A 23,906-nucleotide genomic window follows, 5' to 3' on the forward strand; every position below is an offset into this window, starting at 1 on the left:
TAATGACAAATTTTAATATCTACTTATAGTATAAATTTTTTTATAATTTCAAAATTATTAAATGTAATAATAAATATAAAAGAATACATACTTTAATATTGAAGAGAATGTTATTAAGAGGGCTCAAAATCCTAAAATTTACAATGAAGCATATATAAAAGTTACCAAAAACATATTTAAATTATATTAGACAACAAGGGCTGCAAGTACCCTAAAATGAAATTTCTTTTATTTAGACTCTTTTATAATTTATAAAATTTTAAATTAATAATGGTAAAATTGCACTTTAACCTCTCAAAAATAATACAAATTTAAATTAATTGTTTAAAATTATAAAGATATAAACTATTAAAATAATAATAAAAATCATAAAATATATAATTTAATTTCCATCCACAAAAACAAATTTTAGCTTCCCAATCATGTACAATCTTGATTACTACCCATTAGAACAGCTTGTTGGTACTTTTCATTGTCAGAAAATGGCATAAAATATATAAATAGATGTTGAGGTATCAACTTTCAACGGCTTATACGAATGGTTAGTGGTTTGATTTTGTATTTAGGACATCAGATTAAGTTTTGGTTTTTGTTGGAACAAGTTACAGTACTAGGCAGCAGCTGTTTAGTGTGTTCACCTTCTGTTTTTGTTTTTACCTGCAAAGTGGGACCACAATCCACAAAGCTAGAGACTATAGATGGATGGGCCTTTTGTTTTCCAAGTCTGCCCTTTTGCATGGAAGCAACAGGCCATTGCCATTGCCATTGTATTTTTCTTTCTTACACCCAAAGTTAAAAGTATAATTAAAATAATAACATACATATATAGGAAACCTTCATCAGATTCGCCCCTCCTTTATCTCTCTGATGACTGTGTCTAGATGACTCATCTCTCTGCATGAACACGACGACCCTGCTCTGAAATCCAAGCCTTTTCTTTGTTTTCCATATTTTTGCCTGACATCTATGAATCTTCCTTTTTCTAAATTTGATGCTTTGTCCTTCAAGGTAATTGCTTTTATTGATTTGGGTCTGATTCAGTTTTTTTATTGGTTTTATTATCTGGGTTTTCTCTTCCATTGAATTGAATGCTTTTTCTTTATTGTTAACGATTGGTGCTTGTTCATGAATTTTGATTCTAACTGTTACAGTGTTTGTTGCCTGTTGTTTTTCAGGGTTAATCTAACCTTTTGGGTTTTGAATTTGATTCTATTTTGCTTCAACTTTTTGAGTCCCAAACTCTTTAAGGTAAACTATTTTCCTTTTGGGGGTTTTGTGTTTGTTTTATGCTTCATAGCTTTGGTAAGCAAAGATGGACTGTTTTGGGATATAAAATTAGGAACTACTTCTTGCGAAATGTTTTTGAGTTGAAAGAAAAGTTAAATCATGTTAGGATTATGTTGTTTGATAGCTATTGTTGGTATAATTATACTGGGTTTTTTTTCTTGAAAGCTGCACACGTGAATATCCACATAGATTCCCTACCATCTTCCCCTTTCTTGTTTTTCTTCTTTTTCTGCCTTAAAAATTTTGAACTTTGCAGCTTTTTGTTTTTATATTTTTCCTCACTTTTGATGTTGCTTTGTGGTGAACGCTTAAAAGATATCTGATCATTCTTTAATCATACTTGCTCTTTTAACTTTTACACTAGGGTTGTGAGTTTATTATAGGTTTTGGGTTCAAAATCATAATTCAAATCCTTTTTCAGCCAATGTTTTCATGTTCAATTCCCAATTTTGAGACTAAGCTTGTTCATTGACCTGCTGTCACTTGCTTTGTTGGCTTCAATTTTGAACTGGTATTTCTATTTTCTTCTTGTTGTCGGAGGAGTTGTTTACCATCCCATGTTATTCTAGAATTAGTTTAACTTTCTTGATTGTTTTAATGTTTCTTTAGCATGTGCTCTGCTCCAGTAGAGGTAGCTTTGATTTTGAATTAGTTTAGCCTATGAGGTTTTGTAAACACAATCATGGTTACTATTGCTACGTGGTTTAAGATGTTCGTTTAATTTGACATAAGCTTGATTTGTTTTGCAGGAGAATCCTTGCGTGTTGAATCTTGATTGATTGTTAAGGGGAATATCCATCAGTAGAGGGTAGTAATATGGGGGCCTCTGCCTCTAAAATACAAGAGGATAAGGCCCTGCAGTTATGCCGGGAGCGGAAGAAGTATGTTCGTCAGGCACTTGATGGAAGATGCTTACTGGCTGCCGCTCATGTTGCATACATTGAGACACTAAAAAGTTCAGGAACTGCCCTTAGGAAGTTTGTCGAGCTTGAAGCTCCAGTCGAGTCTTCCCTTTACACTTCAACTAATGCTACACCTGAGCCCCTTGCTTTAACCGAAAAGTCTCTTTCCCACTTTTCATACTCTTCTCCGTCTTTCTCACGTGTTGATGCACCTGAAACCTTTTCTCCATCACCTTCTCCTCCCACTTCTAGTCATTTTCAGGTGAACCATATGAGGTTTGGGGTTACATCTTCGAGAAAAGTCGAAGAGAAACCCCCTCTACCTGATATCAAATTGGTAACCTCATCAAGTACTCCACAGAGTACCACTCCTCGTTCCACTGAAAAACCAGAATCATCACCATTCGAAGCTTCTTCTTTGCCGTCAGGAACACCGGAATGGGATTTCTTTGGTCTTTGGCATCCAATTGACCATCAATTGTCATTTCAAGAAGGGAAGGAGGTGAACCAAGGTCCAGAAGCCATTAATGATTTTAGACGACATAGGGAAGAGGAGGTTGTTACTGAGCTGGAAGATGAAGAGGGGTCTTCTTTACATGATAGAGAAGAAACTCAGGGTTCAGAAGATGAATTTGATGATGAGCCCCCTGCAGATACTCTGGTTCGAAGTTTTGAAAATCTGAACAGAGTCAATGACCATAAAATAGTCAATGGACCATCAGCTATTCCATCTGTTGGTAGTGTAGCTTCAGAAACGGACTTTGTCAGTAGGGAAAAGAACAATTCTCCCAATTTGTCACCGCTAAGGGGGACACCCAGCAGTGTTTCTATTCCGATTGAAATAAAGAAAATGCCTGTAAAAGAAGATGCTTCCGAAAACAAGGTTGCCCCTAAAGATTTCCTTTCTGTCATGAAAGAAATTGAGTTTCACTTTGTAAAAGCTTCAGACTCTGGAAAAGAAGTTCCTAGGATGCTCGAGGCTAATAAGTTGCATTTCCGTCCTATTTTTCCTGGAAAAGGAGGTTAGATCTAGACTTTATCTCTTCTGTCATGTAGAAGTCTCGGCATGTGAAAATTTGGTAAAAATAAATTTGAACTTATGGAGATTTGAGAGAAATTACCATTCATTCAGTTCCATTGAAGGGTCTTTGTAAAACGGTTGATAGTTTTTGTATACTGCTATAATTTGTGAAAGCTATTACTAAGAGGACTTTGTACCGTTTCAGGTGGATTGATGGCATCCGCATTCTTCAGAGCATGTTTCTCATGTGGAGAAGATCCAAGCCAGGTTAAAGAAGGTAAATCTACACAACCCATTATAGTTTAGGAAATCATGACCATGTTGAAGCGGTTTGAGCTCCTTAAATTTCGGTGCCGTGTATTTTTGTTTAGTAATGAAATACATGTCTTGGTAGTGACTGCATGTTCTATTTACCGAATAGCATATACTTGGCAGATAGAGCTCTGTGCAAAGGTAACAAATGGGGTATGTCATTATATCTTAAAATTTAGGGCAAGTTCTGTGATGATTCTTCTTCATAATGATTCTAGTTTATATTTTGTTCTTGATTCTTGGCTCCTGAATCCTATGCTAATCCTTTCCTATTTTAAATAGAACCTCCTCAAAGTGATGTGAAGTACTTAACTTGGCATAGGACAACGTCATCATCTTCTTCTGGGAATCCTCTGGGATTAAATTCAAAGGATGATGTTGAGGAACTTCACACCAATATTTTCTACAATACCTGCATGTTTTCAGGCAGTCATGCCTCAACTTTGGATAGACTATATGCATGGGAGAGGAAGCTTTATGATGAAGTAAAGGTGTTATTCGTTTTTCCTTTTGTTTTTCTTTTCCCTTTCGTTATGTACCTTCACGTTTGGACATTTAATGCAGCTTAGGTGAAATAGGATGTCCCAAGAATGTGCTTGCTTGGGTGCTCGTTTTTTGTTTCTGTGCTACTGATTGCCATTTAAAAAGGAATCCTTTGAGAATTTAACTTCGAAGTCCTAGGAAAATAAATGCTTTTGTAGTTGGTTTTATGTTTATGAACTTTGCCTGTATGTGGAGACGTGCGCAGTTATGTATCTGGCACTTCAAATAGTTTACTCTAATTCTATCCGAGTCTGGTCGTGTCTTGTTTGTTGTTTTCCAAGGTCAAAAGTTATCCAGCTTTGCTCCTGTAGGTGTTTGAATCCTTATGGTTATCTAGTCAAGTGGTGATGTGTTATCAGGCATTAAAATATCTGATTGCTGATAATTTATTTGTATTGTTTTTCTCATAACTCAAGGCCAGTGAGGCAGTCCGTAGTGAGTATGACTTGAAGTGTAAAATGTTAAGACAGCTGGAGTCAAGGGCAGAGAGTCCAAGCAAAATTGACAAGACTCGAGCCGTTGTCAAGGATTTGCACTCTAGAATTAGAGTTGCAATCCAAAGAATTCACTCAATATCAAAAAGGATTGAGGATTTACGGGACAATGAGCTGCAACCACAACTTGAGGAGTTGATCGAAGGGTATGTCTTCATCTATAATGTCTTGTTTGCGATTTCTGCCATGCTTTTATGAGCCTGTGGAGCATATACTTCCTAAAATAGTTTTTCTCCTGCTCGGATCTGAAATACTCTTCTAATTATGCCAACACAGGTTGAGTCGAATGTGGGAAGTAATGTCTGAATGTCATAGGCGTCAGTTTCAAATCATCTCAGTTGCAAACAAGAATGGCATCATGAGAATCTCTGTGCTGCCGGAATCACATCGGCATATCACCGCTCATCTCGAACATGAACTAAGCTTGCTGTGTTCGAGTTTTACAAAGTGGATTGGTGCCCTGAAAGCTTATCTGAAAGCCATAAACAGTTGGCTCAGTAAATGTGTTACCATTGGAACATCTTTGAAAAGATCAAAGAAGAAAAACATTGAAACCCAAATTACCCAACTTTTGAGACTACGCGGCCCTCCAATTTATGTAACCTGTGGTTGTTGGTATGACGAGCTTGAAGCATTGGAGCCTTCTACAAAGCAAGTCTCAGACTCCATCAAACGTTTGGCAGCCGATACATCTGGCTTTTTACCGCACCAAGAAAAGAATGAGGGGAAGAATGCCAAGCGACCACATGAAGCATCGGGGAACGATTCCAACATTGATTCTGCAATCAATATGTCAAGAGACGAGGCTATGAAAGAGAGCACATCAGCATCCAACGAAATTAGTGATTCTGCGTATAACATGTTCAGAAATGATGCTTTGAAGGATTCTTTCGAGACAAGCCTAGTTTTGTTTATTGGTCAATTGAAGAGATTTGCAGAAGCATCTGTGAAGATGTACGCAGAACTTGACAGGGATATTCGACAAGCCAAACATAATTATGAAATCTCTGTCAAAGGAGTCGAGGTTGCCAATGAAGAAAATAACGCCGAGAGCAACAACCAAAGTGGCAGTGATCAACAACCGAAGCCGCAAGTGTAAAACCATGTGGAGAAGATGTTGGTAGGATTGTGTTGAAGAGAAATGTGAGAGCATGAGGCATTTTGATATTTGAGATGGGAATAAAAAGGGTATGGGGTTAGGTATCCTTGTGTTACATTCAGTAAGTTAATAAAGAATATAGGCCAAAGCTGTAATTAGAGGCTTCAAACAAAACTTGTATAGTCTCTTTCTCACCCAACAGTGAGCATAAGAACTCCGATACCAAAAAAGAAAAAGTTCACCCCTTATACTCTCAAATTGTGTTATTCAAAGTATTCATTATCCAGTCATGCCAAGCCTGTGACTGGAAACTGGAAATAAATCACAAGGAAAACACCTCATTTTCGTATCAGCTGATCACCAATGTTTTTGGGGCGAATTGGTCCGAAAAGCTTCTGTCGATACTAATGGTTGACTGATTAGAATTTTAATGTTTGAGTGTAAAAAGTATTAAGTATAAAAGTTTAATTGAAACTGTTTGAAAAGGCTTCAATGGCTTCAAAACTCGTTAACCTTAAACTATTAAAAAGTTCAATTGTTAGCTCTACTGGTTTTGAATTGGTTTATATTAATTTGTAGGTTAACTAGGTTTTTTCTTCCTTCGGACTAATGTATCGACCAATTCCTAATCTAATCAATCTAATCCGATTTTAACTTAACAAAAGTTCTACACCCCTTTTTAACATAAGGTTTAAGTTACATATAATTATATGAAGAACACGACTTTGTTTCAACTACAACAATTAGCTCCCAAACTATATCTAATATTTTCTTTTACATTGATTTTCGTATCAATTTGTTTTAGGATATCCAATAAAAATATTACACATTTTACATTTTATTAGATATCAGTATTTTTTTTGTGTGTGACAAATAAGAAAATAAAAAGGACAAATTACATCACATAACTCATTTCCCCAGACGAGGATATTTAGAAAACTCGTAATCTTTAACTATCCCAGATGAGTTAATTTGACGAGTCTATCAGCTTCTTGGTTTGCTTCTCTGGGGGTATGATAGATGTTTCAATGTTGAAACCGAGGAACTCGCTGAAGATTTCTCCTAAACAAAACAGAATTTGATCCTCTTGTGAGTCCCTTCTGTACGACAGTAGCCACGTCAAGACTATTTGTCTTAACTAGCACATTATTGTAGCCTCGGTCAATCAAGATGTCTAAGTCATCTAAGATGTCACACAATTTACCCGAAGATCCAATTCTCAATTTCGTCTTGTACAATTCCTCCTACTAAAGCAAAGTCATTCTAAGACCTTACAGAACCATCTGTATTCAAGTAGACATAATTTTCACGAAGATCAAAACATGAAATTAGAGCCTCAAGTCAGATTTCAATAAATTTAAGATAAAATAGATCGAATATAAAAAGTTGAGTAGAAAAATTACCCAAATAAGAAAAAAGGAAGTGTAGTTGAAAGGCGAAATTTTTTCTGGAACTTGATGATATATGGATTGACAATAAAGAAATTAAAATTGAGGGGAAGTTAGGTGATGACTAATAGGTGTATACAGATCGAACTTTATCAATTTATATCTATTTGCTTATCAATAACAAAATCATAAAAACAAGCACTTTTATGAATTGTAAAAATATTTAAAATAATATAAAAATTTTGACTTTTATTAAAAGTTAAAATATAATATAAAAACAAAAAATAGATAAAACAACATGCATCAATGACAAGTACAAAAATATTTTGTAATTACATTATTTTTAATTTATTAATGATTTTTGAAAACATTAAAATTTTAAACAAAAGTTAATATTATACAAATTTTATATGTTTAATATAGACAATCGATCTGCCATCATACGGGAATACAAACTAAGTATAAATAATTTTAAATGTAAATTAAAATATACTTTCATCCATTTAAAATTTTCTCTAAATTCATGCTTATATTTACGTGGTCGTCGCGGTATAGTTTCATAGGTAGGTAGCTAGGGTTTGTTTGCATGTGGAGTATACGTGTAGATATTGGAATTAAATGAGAATCATAATAATTGAAGCGGTGGTGAAATTTGTAAGGTCAATGAAGTGATAATGATGGTGAAACCTTTGAACCTTTCAATGTTTTATAACAGTAGTAATCATTTCATATCAGCAATTATTTTTCAAAAATTATGTCTGTTTCTTCATGTCGATTTTACAATTTATGTTCAGGATTCGTGAATGTCTCTTTTAATAATATTGTCTCTGAAATTTGAATCTAATTTCTCTTATTAAAAATATAATATATTTTACCATTAGACTCAAGACAAATAATGAAATTATGATTACCAACATATATCCTTAATTTGCTTCCTTTTACAAACGCTTGTTTTTCATTCTGTAACCATTTTGGGTAGTTTTATTTAACTTAAGGTTTTACTTCAATTTATTTTTAAGTATCATATTCCATATTTAATGATTCACATATATAAAAGTTATTATTAAAATTTTAGATGCTTATATGTTTAAAATTCTAAATTATTTTTATAAATAATTAATTGTAGATTTTATACATTTTACTTTATGTCGGTAGCAGAGCCGAAAATTCTTTTTGGGTCGGAATTAAATTGTATATTTTCACGATAATAAAAATACAATTTCACCATTTTAATAGTCTATATTTTTATAATTTGTAAAAGATCAAATCAAATCTTTACTATTTGTAGGAGGCCAAAGTACAAATTTACTATTATTAAATTAAAATTTTATAAATTATAAAAATCTAAATAAAAATTTCGATTTTAAAGAGGTCAGCCTCTACCAACCCCTTCACTCCGCCATTGCTTTATGTTATAATTAAACTCTGTAGTATCAAGTTAATTAATAAAAATATCCACGTTATGAATATATGTTTCGTTTTATAACATTTACTTTTAACAATTTTTACGATTTATTTAGAAAATAATTGTAAGATAATACTTAAACAAACATATATTTTAAAAATTTAAGATAATATTGAAAAAATATTTTATTTAAAACAATTTTATTAAAAATCAGTTTTAAAACATATTTTAAAATATATAATTTATTAAAGAATATCAGTTTGAAAAGATTAATCCATTGCAGTTTACTTTAAATTTTAAATTCGTCTTAAAATTCATATTTTTCCTAAAACAAAGTCACACATTTTTTATTATTGTATTTATAAAATATTGAAAATTTTATCTGATAAATATAATATATTTAAGGGTAAATTATAATAGTCACTTTTGTTTGTCTCAGGTTACATTTTTGTTACTTATATTTGAAATGTTACGTTTTAGTCACTTACGTTATTGTGTTGTAACATTTTAGTCATTGAACTGTTAATTGTCGTTAACGGTGTAACGATAAGTTGACGTGACATGTTAAATCACAATTTCAAACAAAAATTTTAGGTTAAATTATACAATTAGTCCCTATATTTTTTTCATTTTGAACAACTTAATTTTTTTTCTTTTATATTCTTTTAACTTTCTTTTTTTTTTTCTCATTCTCTTTTGCTTCTTCCTCTATTTTCCTCCCTTCTCCATCTCTTTTATGTTAATTTTACTTTTCTTTTCTTTTTCTTTTTCTTTTATGTTCCTTCTCCCTTCCCCATATTCTAATGGCGATATATCAAGAGCTGCCTTAAATGACTTTCATGCAATCAAGCCCTTAAATCCATCATATGGTTGAATGCTACATGTTTGAAATCTCATTTCTTTGAACTAATTATATGGAAAAGGGAGAAGCAGAAGAGAAAGGAAAAAAAATGTAGTTAAAAGAACATAAAAGGAAAAAATTAAATTGCTCAAAATGAAAAAATATGGAGACCGATTATTAACCTAAATTTTTTGTTTGAAATGATGATTAACGTGTCACGTCAGCTTACCGGTATACCGTTAACGGCAATTAACGGCTCAATGACTAAAACGTAACATTTCAAACATAAATGACTAAAATGTAACTTAAGATAAACAAAAGTGACTATCTTAATAATTTACCCTATGTACTGCGTAGAAAACTAGTATATATTAAAATGAGATGGTGACTAAGATAGCTAAAGAAAAAGAGAAGTGGAGGAGGTCACGGAAGCTCGATTGTAACCCATAAATCATGAGATTATCACTCACATTTCTCCATGCAACCTGAAACACGTTTTTATTTTATATTTTTTAATTTCTAAAAGTCGAGCCAAATTGTGTCTGATTATTAGCCTCCATCATCATAAACATACCCCATGTATTTGGCTCTCTCTCTCTGTGGAAATGGGAAATGGATTGCAAATTAAAGCAACTTACTTGATGAGCACAAACTGCAAATTTCTATTTTAATATTTGAAAAAGAGGAGTCAATAGTTGTACTGTAGACTTTTGATTCAATATATATTAAAATGGATCTGTTTGTTTGCTTCCGTTGTGGGTTTTTCTTTTTTTCATGACAACTAACTCGATGCATAAATTTATAACTAAAAGTCAATAATCCCATGTGATCTGATTTATTTCTTTGTAAATAAGAAAAAGGACCAAAATATCTCAATGGGAGATGGATTTTGCAGATAAAAATGGCTAACCTGCTGTAGGATAACTATAAAAATAAATAAAACCACAACCTTATAAGCAACACATGACATCACTTTAGACGTCATTTTCGATTTAGTCAAACCAATGAATTATGAACCCACGTACGAAAGAATTTTAACATTACACCATGTAAATGAAATGGGAGTGGGACCATGGAAATGATAAGTTCCAAACATTGAACCAGCCAAGACAGTTGGCTGAACCATAGAGAGCGCCGCCGTCCTTGAACAAACCCCACCACCACCCCAGTCAACTGAAGGCATCTTCTTCCATTAACTGTTGGTGGGTCTATGTTCACATGGGATTTAATTAATAGGACAAAACAGTTTCCACTCATCACCTTCCCACCATTACATGACAGATTCCCTATCCCAACATCATATGGTAGAAATAAAAACCAAGGTAAATAATAACACTAACTTATTTATGAGACAATCACATTCTATTTGTAAATCGGTAACAGGATTGCAGGATCATGGGGGCTTTCCTGGTTTTTTTATTGAAGCCCAGATGAAAACCTGTTAAAACTTACTAAACTTCTACATCTACAAACATGAGAAAAACAAACCAAGTAAAAAACAAAAGGGCTTTTTTGCTGGTGCTCATTAGTACTTAAGTGGGGGAGACTTTTGTTACTGGAACCAGATTGAAACATCCTGCTTTGGCATGGAATCCATCCCAACTGCATGCAGATCTTCCTTGTAATCGAAAGAAGCCAAATCGAATGAAGACCCGAACATCAACTGGAAGCTGTTGTTGTTATTGTGGTTGCTGTCTAATGGAGAATTCAAGCCCTTAAACCGCTCAAACTGAGCTTCCCCTTGTGAGAACATCTGATGATTATGGAGCATGCTGGAGTCCTCGAAGAAGTTTCCTTCCATCATGACTCCTTGACCACGGAAGAATTCATCTTGCTGATGTTGGATTTTCGGCTGAAGAACGTTTTGACCTTTGGTAACTAGATTGTTACTAGGATTCATGTTCTTGTTCCCTTGAATGTTGTTATCATATACTGACATGAGTTCGCCGATCGTTTTCTGCCCGTCTTCTGGAACTCCAAGTCCAGATAGATCAAAGGGTGTTGAGACAGATGTAACCTGCGGTGCAGCCGGCTTGGATTGTCCGAATTGCCGAGGAAAAATAACTGGTTTTAATTCATTAACATTGAAATTCGAACCACCAAACTGTGCAGAGGAGTTCCTATATGGACAAGTCAATTGATGATTGTCCCTGGCAGTCCTATCATGAAAACCCAAACGAAATTCACTGTAAGGGCACTGGAGGAATTCACAAGTGTAGATTTTTTGTTCAACCATGTTTAAATCATTGGATGGTTTCCTCTTTCGCGTGAAATCCAAATTACTGACAACTTCCCCCTTAGTCGAATAAGGTGGTTGTTGGATAGCCCTCATTCTCTCCATGACCAAATTAGAACTGATAGTCCTGGGTTTGCGCTCTTGCACATCGAAGTTCGGCTCATCCTCAACACCTTCAACATCATACTCACTGCAGTCATTTATAACCAAAGATACATTTCCACCACCTGAGGACAAAGGTGGGCAGGAATCAGGGTAAAGTTCTCGGGCCAAGGCTTCCTCCTGGTTAATGATGGCAAGCCAAGTTGAACTCTCCTTTGCTGTCATTTTGTCCTGTAAGCACTTGGACTGCCTTACAAGCTTGCGAATCTTGGCAATATCAGGAGATATATGCTTGATCACAGCTGTGAGAACCCCCACTTTCCAAGCCTTCTTCAAGTCATGAGGTTTCTTATAGGGAGGAGGGCCTTGATCTTCGGGCAATCCTAGTTGTGGCCACCATTCTTCATTTCCAGTAGGCCACCATGGTGGGGGAACGCCTTTCTCTAAAGGGAATCGCCTTTGAGGAGGATCACAGTGTTGCATCAGTGCAGACAAAAGAGAACCAAGAGTTGTATCTTGAAGTTCTTGCAAGGTGTGTGGAGTTGGGCCAATCGAGTTACAGCCATCATTCTTGCCAGGAATCGAATTATCTGCCTGGTACTTTGCAATAGCAGCAGGACCATTACGATCAAACCTGACTTTGTCCTTCCACCATTCCCGAAGATTGTCAGATGCCCCAGTCACTGGCTTTCCCTTTTCCGGAATAATCCCATAAACAAAACCCTGCGCTTTGCAAACTTCCATCATCTTCAACATGTACTTCAAAATCCCATCCTGTGCCCTCGACATCTTCTTTCTCCTCGCCTGTTCTTGTGACAGGCGCTGTTTAGCAATATCAATCCCCTCCTTGCACTTATTCTGCTCTTTAATCCGTTTGAGACGCATTTTGTCCCTCCACATCCTCCTCTCAAGTTCATCCACATCAATTTCTTCATCACTATAATCATCCTCCACCGTCGCCTCTGGTTCAATTTGTGAGGCTGCCACATCTTTTTCCCCAAGTGGAGCACTGAAGAAATCCATATCCCCACAAATTCCCATCTCGTCAAACATCATCATTGTTCCAAGATAGGAACTCAAATATGTCTGAAACTTGAGAGAACCTCTAATCTGCTAGTACTGATATAAGTTCAACCCACCCAAAAATAGGCCTTAGTTAACCTATTAAAAATTGAATAAATATACTGGTTAACAAAAACCCAAAGTTCCCTGATAAACTTGCAGCATCTAACCAATAAAATTATATACACAGTCAAAATATAAATTTAACACCACACACAAACAGACACATATGTATATACATGTATACATATATGCAAACTCTGGCTAAAGAAACATAGATGAAGTAACCAAAAAATTAAACAGATCAAAGTAGCCTATCAGCTGATCATCTGCATATATGGGTTTTTTAATTATCATGACATAAGAAAGATAAACGGGAAAATAAAGATAAACTACGATTCATAAATCTTAAGGAACAAAACAAAAACCAAGGAACTATCAGATACAAGTCAGATCTCCAGACTATCAATTTGTTTAAAAATAAAGACTTAAAGATGAAGAAGTAAATGGAAAAATAGAACTAAGCTCAAATTGAATGGATCTGACACAAAGAGAAGCTTAACTGTATCAACCAATAATTAAAAACCCGTGTTAGAAAATAAGTAGAAAACATAAATAGACAATCAAAATCTCAACTTTTTTTTCTTTTCAAATCAATAGCAAAAAAAGAAGAAGACCAAGCCAAGGCAATCAAAACTTTAACTTTATTTTTGGCCAAAGAAAACCCTTAACTTCATCAACAAATAATCAAAACCCAAATCAGAAAATTAGCTGAAAACCCCATTCCATGCAATCAAAACTCAGGTCCAAAATGATATCAATCCTTGAATTTATGGACTAATGATCAAAAACCCATATAAAATAAGCTACATAAAGATCCACACCAGAAGAACTTACCAGGAAGAACCCCAGCTTTTGGCATAGTCCACAAAACTAAAAAGGAGTAAATTCTGCAACACAAAAAGGTCTTTGAGAGGATAAAAAAGAAGAAAAAGAAGAAAAGAGGGAGAAATGGATGGACAGAGAAAGAGGGAAATGGGTTTTATAAGTTCTACTCTCTTAAAAGAGGAATATAAATTATTACAGAGAGAGAGAGGGGAAGGGCCGGTGATTGCTTACTTCCCTGTAGATTGTCAAAGTTTTATATAAAAAAATGAAAAGACAGAGACAAAGTGGGAGACGCTAAACTGAAACTTCTGATTAAATACTGTAAGAAGTACAGAAATATAAGGAAATATGTGAGGCTGTTAGCAACTTAGCAAGAAAGAAATTTTACCCTAAATGAGGTTTTTTTTATTTGTCATTTAAATGCAATAAATAATTAATGGATTTTTATCTTATAAAAATTTCCCAAAGTAATCCATTGAACCACTATCAGAGTAGTAAATGATTTCATCAAATTCTTACCATCTTCTCTTCTTTTCTGAAAAATATCAGTGATTTTAATTTTAAAATATTTACATCTATATTTATTGTAAAACTCAGTATCACAGATTAATTGGATGCTAAATATTCGCGTATATATATATATTTAGTGATGATTAATATTATAAAACTATTAACTGAATTAATAACACGTATTAATCGAGTATTAACTCAATTGGAAAAATATTAATGTATCTTTTCTTTTAAATGATAACTAATATTATTATGTTAGTACTTTTGTATTTTCATACTTTTGAAAAAATAAATGTCTCAAAAATTATTTTCAAATATATATATATATATATATATATATATATATATATATATCGACACCCATAAATGTTGAGTTTAAGCTCAAGATTTTGTCAAAAACATTATTAATCCTATTAAAAATATATAAATAAATAAATTTATACATTATAGATTATATCATCAATATTATATGTATAAAATTATTCTCACACATTTAATTTTTATTAACTATAAAATTGATCTTAACATTATTAACTATTATCATATTTAAATAAAATCATATTTATATACAAATTATATTTATTTAATTAAAAACTTGAAATTATCCATTTATATTTAATCATTTTATAAATTTATATTTTTATTAATTAATAATATAGCGTGTTAATTTTTAGGGCAAACTACTCAATTGGTCACCCAACTTTTGGGGCACTTTCATTTTGTTCACCCAAAAAAAATCCTTACAATTTGTTGTCCAACTTTTAGAGTGTTTTCATTTTAGTCACACAAATATTAAATCATTAACGATAGTTGAATGCACACACCAAATCATGTTCACATCATGTTTAAAATTTCATTTTGATCACCCAACTTCTAGGTCACATTCATTTTGGTCACCGAGAAAAAAAATTTTAAATCTTGATCCTGGTAATATATATATATATATATATATATATATATATATCAAAGTGAAAACGTAGTAAACTAAAATAATACATTAAAAATTTGTTGTATTGTATTGTATTTGTTTACCTTCTAATTTTTTTCAATGTTGAAATTTTAAATTTTAAAACATTAAAATCAATTAAATAAATTATTTTAAAAATTATGATTTGATAGTGCGAGCCAATTTGTTACTATAATATTAAAATTAACGAATTTAATGTCCTTTTAAATTTTAAAATTTTACTTTATGTTTTCAAAATAAAATAAAATAACTTATCCTTAATAATTATTTACAAAAGCAAAATTCCATTTAATTATGTGATTTTAAATTTTCATGCTAAGCTAAAAGCGAAAAAATTCCTTGTAATTAATTAATTTTATATTTCATGTGAAACAAAACCCCAAATCATTTTCATCACTTCTTTATCCAAAAGAAGAACAAGCGATTAATTTAATTAATTGTAAGATTTTTTTCTTCGTTTTAAACTTAGCATGGAAGAATCATGATTATATAATCAAAAGATATTTAAGTTTTGTAGAAACTTGTCAAATATGAGTTATTTGACGTTGGTTTCATTAAAATAAATTGGAAATATAAAATAATATTTTAAAATTTAGAAGGAGATTAAATTAATTAAGTTAATTAATTTTAATATTATAGTAACAAATTAATTGGAATTACCAAGGGATAAAATTCAACAATTTATTGAATTGAGTTTGTTGTTCAAATTTAAAATTTTAATATTAAAAAATAGAATTTTCGACAAGAGGATAAATAAGTACAAATTGAAATGTTATAATGGATTATTTTAGTTTCTACCGTTTTTTCAGTTTAATACTTATGTTTTTTACCTGGATCAAGACCTAAAAACATCAATAACCAATATGAAAGCGACCTAAAAGTCGAGTGACCAAAATGAAAGTGTAAGCATGATGTGGACATGATTTGGCGCGTACAATCAGTCGCTGTTAGGAATTTAACACTTGGGTGACTAAAATGAAAACTTCCTAAAAGTTTAAAGACAAAATTGCAATAACTTTTATTTAGATGACCAAAATGAAAGCGCTCTAAAAATTGAGTGATCAACTAGGGAATTGACCCAATTTAAAACTATTATATTTGAATAAAAAAAACTATAACCTACTATATTAGTAAAAGATATTAATTTAAATATAAGTTTAACTATTTTTTATGCCAATTGAGTCTTAACTAGACTGACATGAGCATTGTCGCGAATACAAAAGGACGTGGGTTGGAGTGCGTTAAAGTGCATTATTCTCTTATTTATGGGTTAGGAGGAGTTATAGATAGTTCTAAACATTATATAAAAAACCAGATATAATCAGAAATTAATAAAAATTGAAACTTTTGAAAATCATTATATAAGAAATTAAAAATTCCAATAGATTTAAAATAAATAAATAGAAACTGATGAGGAGCTATTGTATTTAATATAGAAAAATGAAGTCAAATAATTAAAAACAATCCAGTAGAACCACATGAGAAGTGAGCAATTATTTTAGGCCTTGGTTATGGGAGTACAATGCACTGAGGGCATTGCTCTTCACTTTTCATCCAAATCCAATGTTTTCTTCCTTCAGTAATGGAGTTTCTACTAATTTTTTTTATTATCCCCACACCCCTTCTTTTAGCCACTCTTTCAATTTTAAATAAATAATTAAAAACCCTTCTCCAATTATGAGGATGGTCGTTTTCTTATTTATTCATTTTACTATTTCTTGGGGTCAAAGAAAGATTCTTGCTGTTTCTCCTTAGGCCAAAATATTAAAATTTCCAAAATTCCATAAAATATTTCTCTTAAAAAATCAATTTGGGTGTCAAATTAAAGAAATATAATAAAATAAAATATTTATAAATCAAATCATTTTAACATAATATGATAATATAAGTGAAAAAAATGGAAGAATAAGAGGAGAGAGTAGAAAAGTGAAAATAAAATAATTTGTGTTCGGAAAAAAAAAAAGTAAGAGGAAGGAGGAGAAGTTGTTATTTTTCATCTAATGCAAAAAAAAAAAAAAAACCAATCAATCTAGATTTAAATTATGGGGGGAGAGAAAAGAAAATTTATATTTTCTATCTTTCTAGCTCCCACCCCTCCAATTTTCTTTCCTTCGCATTAAGTAAAGTCTAAAATTTCACTCAAATCCAAACATAAATGTCAATAAATAACTAATTTTAGTTATCTTTAAGTACAACAAGTCAACGCTTGGATTGAGTTTTACATTTTTAAAGAAACTTTTTAGGGAAATGTTTAGAGAGTGGAGAAAATATTGTTGAAATTTGATCTAATTTGTAACTGGATTCTCAACCCAAATCATTTTTCGTTGTTGGTGATTTAGGTTTAAACTTTGAATATCACATTATTGAAAAAACAATTACGAAATTCATATGAATAAATTTTTATGAATGGTAAACCGACATGAAATATATATGTGGGTTAGGGTTGGGTTGAATAATGGAAACTCCAAGGGTGCGTTTGGTTCGCTGTATTGGATTAGAGGTGTATTGGATTAGAGGTGTAATAGCTAATCCACTGTTTGGTTGAATGTAATGGAATAGAGGCGTAATAGTAATCTTGTGTTTGGTTGAATGGAATAGAGGTGTAATAGCATAATGGAAAAAACTAAAATGACTAGAATACCCTTAGCATAAAATTGTTTTGGTAAATGATTATTGTTATTGTTATTTAAATTTTAATAAGATTATTATTATCAGTAATAAATATTTTAATCATATTTAAACATAATTATTATTAAATATATTTTAATTAAAATATATAATTTAATAAAATTCTTATAATTAGCATAAATTTGTTTTGGTAAATGATTATTGTTATTGTTATTTAAATTTTAATAAGATTATTATTATCAATAATAAATAATTTAATCATATTTAAACATATTTTTATTAAATATATTTTAATTAAAATATATAATTTAATAAAATTCTTAATAATTAATATTCTTATATTAAATTACTCAAATCATAATATATGATACTATAATTAATATTAATATATTTTAATTAAAATATATGATTAAATACAATTTAAAATAATTATTATTAAATATAATTTCATAAAATGTTCTTATGAATTTACTAAAATCAATATAATTTGAGAATTATATTCGCATAAACATAATTAACTTATACTAAGAAAAGTTAGATGAAAATGAAATTGTACATCATAATCCATATGTTATATAGTTTTACAACATCAAAAGTTTGAACATTGATATTTAATGGTGAGAAAGAAATCTTGACCCATTCCAATCGGGCAATGAAGGTAAATCAAGAAAACGATCATTTGAGCTGGATGATCGGGAATTTTACTCAAAGCTTCATACCGCTGATCGTCGGTTAAACCTTCAATTGACCATAAGGCTGAATATAAATTTGAAGCATTCTCTTCCATCTTTTCTTCTGACTTCTGCTGAACTACCACCTGGAGGCAATACTCATATCGATTTTATCGCCAACGCCTCGATTTTTTCCCCCAACAAGGTGGCAGCCTCCTCAAATGAAGAATACACATTATCACGAGCATCAGATTTCTTCTTTCTCTTGTTTGAAGATGAGAAACCCCCTTGGTCTCTATATCCTCGCGGATCTGTACCAGAAACATCCATGTCGTCTAAAGAGACGTCAGCTTCGCAGTCATAGAATGTGTTTCTCTCTTCATTCATATCTGTAGTTTAACCAAAATAAATTGCTATAAAAAAAGTACATGGATACAGCCATGGGTAATGTCAAAACTCAAAACAAAGACACCATATTCCTTTCTTTCCTTCTTCCTTAACTAGTCGCCTTATCTCACACTTTTCGTGTTTGGTTCTTGCTTGCTTAAGACTAAATAAGGTTGATTCAATTTGGATAATAGATAGCTAATAACTAAATATGTAAAACAAAATTACATCTCCTCAAATCATTCCAATTAATAAACAACAATACAATTTCAAGCATTGAATGAGGAACAAAATGATCACATAGTTTAAGCAACAAAATCCAGAAGGTAAACAAAATGATGAGCAAAATGAGCACCATCATTTGCAGCCTACGGAACAAAATGAGGAGCAACAAAACAGAGAAACATTGGATTCCAAATATGCAAATCCAGAAGGTAATTAAAGAGCATCATCATTTAAGGATGAATAATAGAAGTAAGAAATTTCAAGCATATACCATCTATATCATATGATAAGTCCACAAGTAAGTGGATGCATAGCCAAAGAACCATAAAATATCAAGACTCTTGTCTCTCATGTGGAACTATACTACCTATCAAGGGGACACCCACTCATCCCCACACCCATTTTCAATTACTACACAACAAAGCTGTTGTTTTCATTACTCTTTTTACTAAAAAAACACTTTTTCCCTTATGTCAGTAAAAATCATTGAATGATTGAACCAACCGGATAAGCTACATATTCCAAGTTCCAGACTCCACCTGCACCATTTTTCTACCCACGTTGGCCCAACAAAATTTATATATAACTCAACAATACAATAGAATATCACATGGTTTTCTTGACCAAGAAAATCTGGGCCATGCTTCCTTTTTTAATTAAATATTAACATATGTTCCTCCACAACACTCTTCCCCTAACCAAACAATGCATTGTTGGGAGGGGCTTTTGGAGCCCACTGTACATCGCTTTCTATCTCCACTGTCGGCAATCAATTGTATAATATGGTTTAGCCCAGACTTTGAGGACATTTTCTTGTATGTTGTGGAGTTTAAGTGTTGAAGTCTGATTGGAGAGCAACATTATTTTTGGGTATCAAAAGTTATGATCCTGATTCAAGCACGGATAGCGGTGAGTAGTTTATATACATGTAGAAAGGGAAAATGAAAAGGGAATATTTTCTTTGTTCAATCGTTGGGTGAGTCCGTGAATAGGGAAAAGTTAAGTTGAATGTTTGAGGTGGTCTGCTCCAGCAATTTTAGGAATCTTCCCTACCAGAGGCAGAGAATACCCAAATTTATGGTGAAAAGAGAAACCATGATAAGTTCAGGTATGCAATTAGTTTAACAGAAAAGTTAGAAAAATATGTTACTGGGAAATTGGGCAGAACAACATAGATGCCAGATTTTGGCCTTATTCGACGGGCAGAATCTGTAAACAAATTAACATTATTCTCACATAAATATTGAACTGCACGTGGAACGATATCGTGAGCAAAAAATTTGAGAACAACGGCAGTGTGCAGATCGAGAAGAAAAGCCTAAACTGGGTCTAAACTTTGAGTACGAAATTCGACACCAGCAGAGTTACATGATTAAACTTTCTAAAACCTCATGTTAAAGGTAAATGCATGATTCAATTTCTAGAAATGTTGAATCTTTCGTCATAAAAAAACATAAAATGGAAAACATGTTGAAAGAATGTTAGGGCAGACAATTTTTACCTTGATTGAATTGGAAAGCTTTTCTTGAGGGTTTATTTGGAGATACTTGGGATTGATCTCTACTCACTGCATTTGAAGAACACAAGTCTGTTTTGATGGCCAAAACAGTGCTCTGAAAAGGTGCAAGAAATCAGGAAGAGAAATCGGGAAGAGAAACAGTGCTCTGAAAGTGAAACAGGAAGAGGCCGATGGATGAAACAAGAAGAGAAATCGGGAGCTTCTTGATCTTGGGAGGGAGAGGCTGGAGATGGCTCTTGTATTGGAAGGGTAAAACAGGCCAAATCACAATCGGGAGAGTTAAGCGGAGCTAATCTGAACTTTTTGAAGGGAATAGAAATGGGTCTTTCATCAGTAATACACCCGGAATGTATTAGACCCGTAATAGGGCAATACATTCAACCAAACATATGCATAGGTGGGGCCCACTGATTATGGGTGTATTGGCAGCCAATACACCCAACCAAACATGTTGCAATATGTCATACTCATATGGAGGGAAAAGTGGGTCAAAACCATTGGTTGGATTAAGGAAGCCCAAGTAAGGAATGGATTATTGATAGACCACTTGATGAATCGATTGATTTTGTTTTGGGTGTTAAGAAGGATGATCCGACAGTGATGGGTCTGGGGTACTGGCTTACGATCTTTGTCTTGGAGGGCAAAAATGCTTTTAGTGAACGCCTTACTACGATCATAATCGTTCCATTGAGGTGTTTTAGGTGGCTCACATGTAGGGAGGTCTTTGACTCTGAGTAGCTCAATATGACGAGGGCTTGACGGGTTTTGGGTTCTCTCCTTCTAACACCGATTGAAATCCAGTACTTTGAAAGGGTTTGGTTTGGTTGCACATAGTTTCCATCACCTTCCACCACCGTCACATTGTGATCCTACAACAAAATTGTCGAACTATAGATAAATAACATACGCTTAATTAACAGTAATACCAAATATCCCTATTAAATATGATATAATATATAATCTTTTAAATAGATAAAATAATTTGGAAATTTTTTTGATACATTCATTTTTTGAGTCTGAACAACATAAATTAGTAATGTTTCCAAACCCAATTATGAAATATCTTTTTACTCAAAATTAATATTTACTATCAAGTAGAAAGAATACCTCAATGGCGAAGTGGAGTGAAGCTAAAGCAGTGGTGCTGGCAATCCTGAGCCTGTAGGTTTTGTTCCAGGACTGGGGGTGCGCATTGTTCATTTCCTTTGAACTTGCATTGGCTAATTGATGAACTGATAAATTTGGCCCTCTTCCATTAATCAGCAGACATACATACTTGTCACAATTACTTTCTCAGTTGGTCAGTTGATTCAATACCTGAGGTTCACCGATCCAACGGTAGGGATTGGAGGAAATGCCAACCTCTTGTTCATGAGAACTTTTGTGCCACCAGTCACTCAACAATAGGTTGAGTTCGATCGTCATCATAACGGAATGGTTCTTTCTTTCCATCTGCTATATCCACGATCAGGGACCCATACAACCCTTCTGATCTTTGCATTCCATGGTGCCCATGATAAAAGTATGTTCCAGGCTGCTCCATAACACATTATATTATTATTTGGTAAATCTGTGTATAATTTATTGAAGGTTAGCTGAAGAAGAGAGCGATTACCCTCTATCATCTGTGAAGTCGTATCGGAAAGTCTCTCCTGGGTTGATAGCACATTGTGAAATGGAAGCAGACGTCCCATCCGCCCATGGTGATGAAAATAAATACGTTAAAGATAGTATAATAATAAATTATTGATTACTTATTATAATTTTTATAATAAAAAAGCGTAATTATATTGTAAGCTTTGTAATATACTATTGAATAAGTTGATTTATCAAGTTGCATGTTTTTAGATTAAATTTTTTATTAATACTTTAAATAATAAATAATTTTCAACTTATGTGATTTTATTAATACTTGTAAAGTGGGTATTTTGTTTGTTTGTTTTTCCATTGTTTAATAAGTCTTTAGTTTTAGAAGTTTTTGTCTGTTCTTGTAGCATGTTTTTTGATCTTGCTTATGCATGTAATCTTAGTTTTACAAGTGATTTTAGGGATGATTTTGTTGTCGTCCTCTCTAGTTTAGTGAATGCTCAATTCTTTTGTCGATTTTTGCTCTTCGCTTTGGACAATCCGGAACTGATTTGCTTATCGTATTAAGTGTTTGCAATCACTTCAGATATATCGTGCTTGAGTTTCGACAAAGCCAATTGTCAACGTGTCATAATGTTCTATTGATGCTGAGGCTAAAGCCTTTGTTGTGTTGATAAAGCTTGTCCTTCACCATTTACGACGAGAATTTGCTATTCTTTTTCTTTGAATTGTATGGTTCCATTGAATGAATTAATGAATTTACCTTTAAGAAACAATAAAATTTTATAATAAATCGATAACATAGATGTAAATATAGTAATAAATTTTGTAATACAAGAGTAAAAAAGATATTATGGATAAAATAATAGTAAAATTTATATAACATAAAAGGAAATAATTAATAATAGAGGATAATAGTAAATTATATAATTAACAAAATTATGAATACTAATTATCAATTATATGCTTTTAAATTATTATATCAAATTAATTAATAAAAATATTATAAATATTATAACAATCATATTTTAAATAATTTACCTGTAAATGCAAGAGAAATTAAAATGAAGAATGATTATATATTTATTTTCTATTGATATTATGCTTTCAATTGTTGTTATATATATACACTTATATTTTGAATCTAAATTAAAATTTTATATTAATGTAATATAATAAAGATTAATTTTTTTATTTTTAAAAAATATTAAATTAATTAAATAAATTTATTAGTTTCATAATTACCTTCTCAACAATCTCATCTTGAAAGTTCGATCACATAATTCGAAAATATGACATGAAGGGAAGATAACACAGGAGAAAAGCCTGTCCGATTCCATGCCAGGGAATGACAACTCCCTCGTTGTGAAGCTTGTTAACGAGATCAACAACAATGGTGACTCCTGCTTTAGCTCTAATGGTTGGCCCTGGGAACTGGCCATTGATACCCATCACAACACGTTCCAGACAATCTGGAGCACCGTGCATGTATTCCACTTCCCATTTTAAAGGCTTATGCTCTAAACCCATTGAAACATGGCTCAAAGACAAGACAGTGAAGCACCATAGAACAACATCCATGGAGCCCCAACACTTACAACCCATGTCTCACTATGTCACCAGGATGGTTAACCAGGAGACTGCAATGGAAACTCGCTTATGCAAGTGATAGCTTAGCCTGCGGTTACCCAATCTATTGTATAAAGATTTGTACAATATTTAATGTGGTTATTTTCAAAATTATGAAAGGTTAAATAAAATTTACATTTTTAAACAAAATAATAATAATAATATAAGTGAAATAAATGTAGAAATTTTGATTCAAACACTAA

At 32.3% G+C, this 23,906-nt stretch overlaps 2 protein-coding genes and 1 pseudogene across 3 annotated transcripts; 1 reads left to right on the forward strand and 2 right to left on the reverse strand.

The window, feature by feature from the left end:
• The first annotated feature begins 743 nt into the window (after window positions 1–743).
• LOC105792374 (protein ROLLING AND ERECT LEAF 2) lies at window positions 744–6,007 on the forward strand. Of its 2 annotated transcripts, XM_012620918.2 has the most exons (7): window positions 744–1,008; window positions 1,176–1,248; window positions 2,037–3,211; window positions 3,416–3,487; window positions 3,805–4,013; window positions 4,482–4,705; window positions 4,836–6,007. In XM_012620918.2, the coding sequence occupies exons 3-7, from the start codon at window positions 2,104–2,106 to the stop codon at window positions 5,656–5,658; spliced, it is 2,436 nt and encodes an 811-aa protein (XP_012476372.1). In that variant the 5' UTR covers window positions 744–1,008; window positions 1,176–1,248; window positions 2,037–2,103; the 3' UTR covers window positions 5,659–6,007. The 2 variants fall into 2 exon arrangements, with proteins under 2 accessions (XP_012476372.1, XP_012476373.1); XM_012620919.2 differs by lacking the exon at window positions 1,176–1,248.
• Window positions 6,008–10,615: 4,608 nt separating this feature from the next.
• On the reverse strand, window positions 10,616–13,883 carry LOC105792376 (protein ETHYLENE INSENSITIVE 3). Its single transcript, XM_012620921.2, has 2 exons — window positions 13,590–13,883; window positions 10,616–12,791 (listed from the first exon to the last, which is right to left on the reverse strand). Exon 2 carries the CDS (start codon window positions 12,687–12,689, stop codon window positions 10,845–10,847), a length of 1,845 nt encoding a protein of 614 aa, XP_012476375.1. The 5' UTR covers window positions 12,690–12,791; window positions 13,590–13,883; the 3' UTR covers window positions 10,616–10,844.
• Window positions 13,884–19,048: 5,165 nt separating this feature from the next.
• Window positions 19,049–23,679, reverse strand: LOC105792377 (L-ascorbate oxidase-like; annotated as a pseudogene).
• Window positions 23,680–23,906: the final 227 nt, after the last annotated feature.

This window comes from Gossypium raimondii, chromosome 8 (assembly GCF_025698545.1).
Source record: "Gossypium raimondii isolate GPD5lz chromosome 8, ASM2569854v1, whole genome shotgun sequence".
Taxonomy (NCBI): Eukaryota; Viridiplantae; Streptophyta; class Magnoliopsida; order Malvales; family Malvaceae; genus Gossypium; species Gossypium raimondii.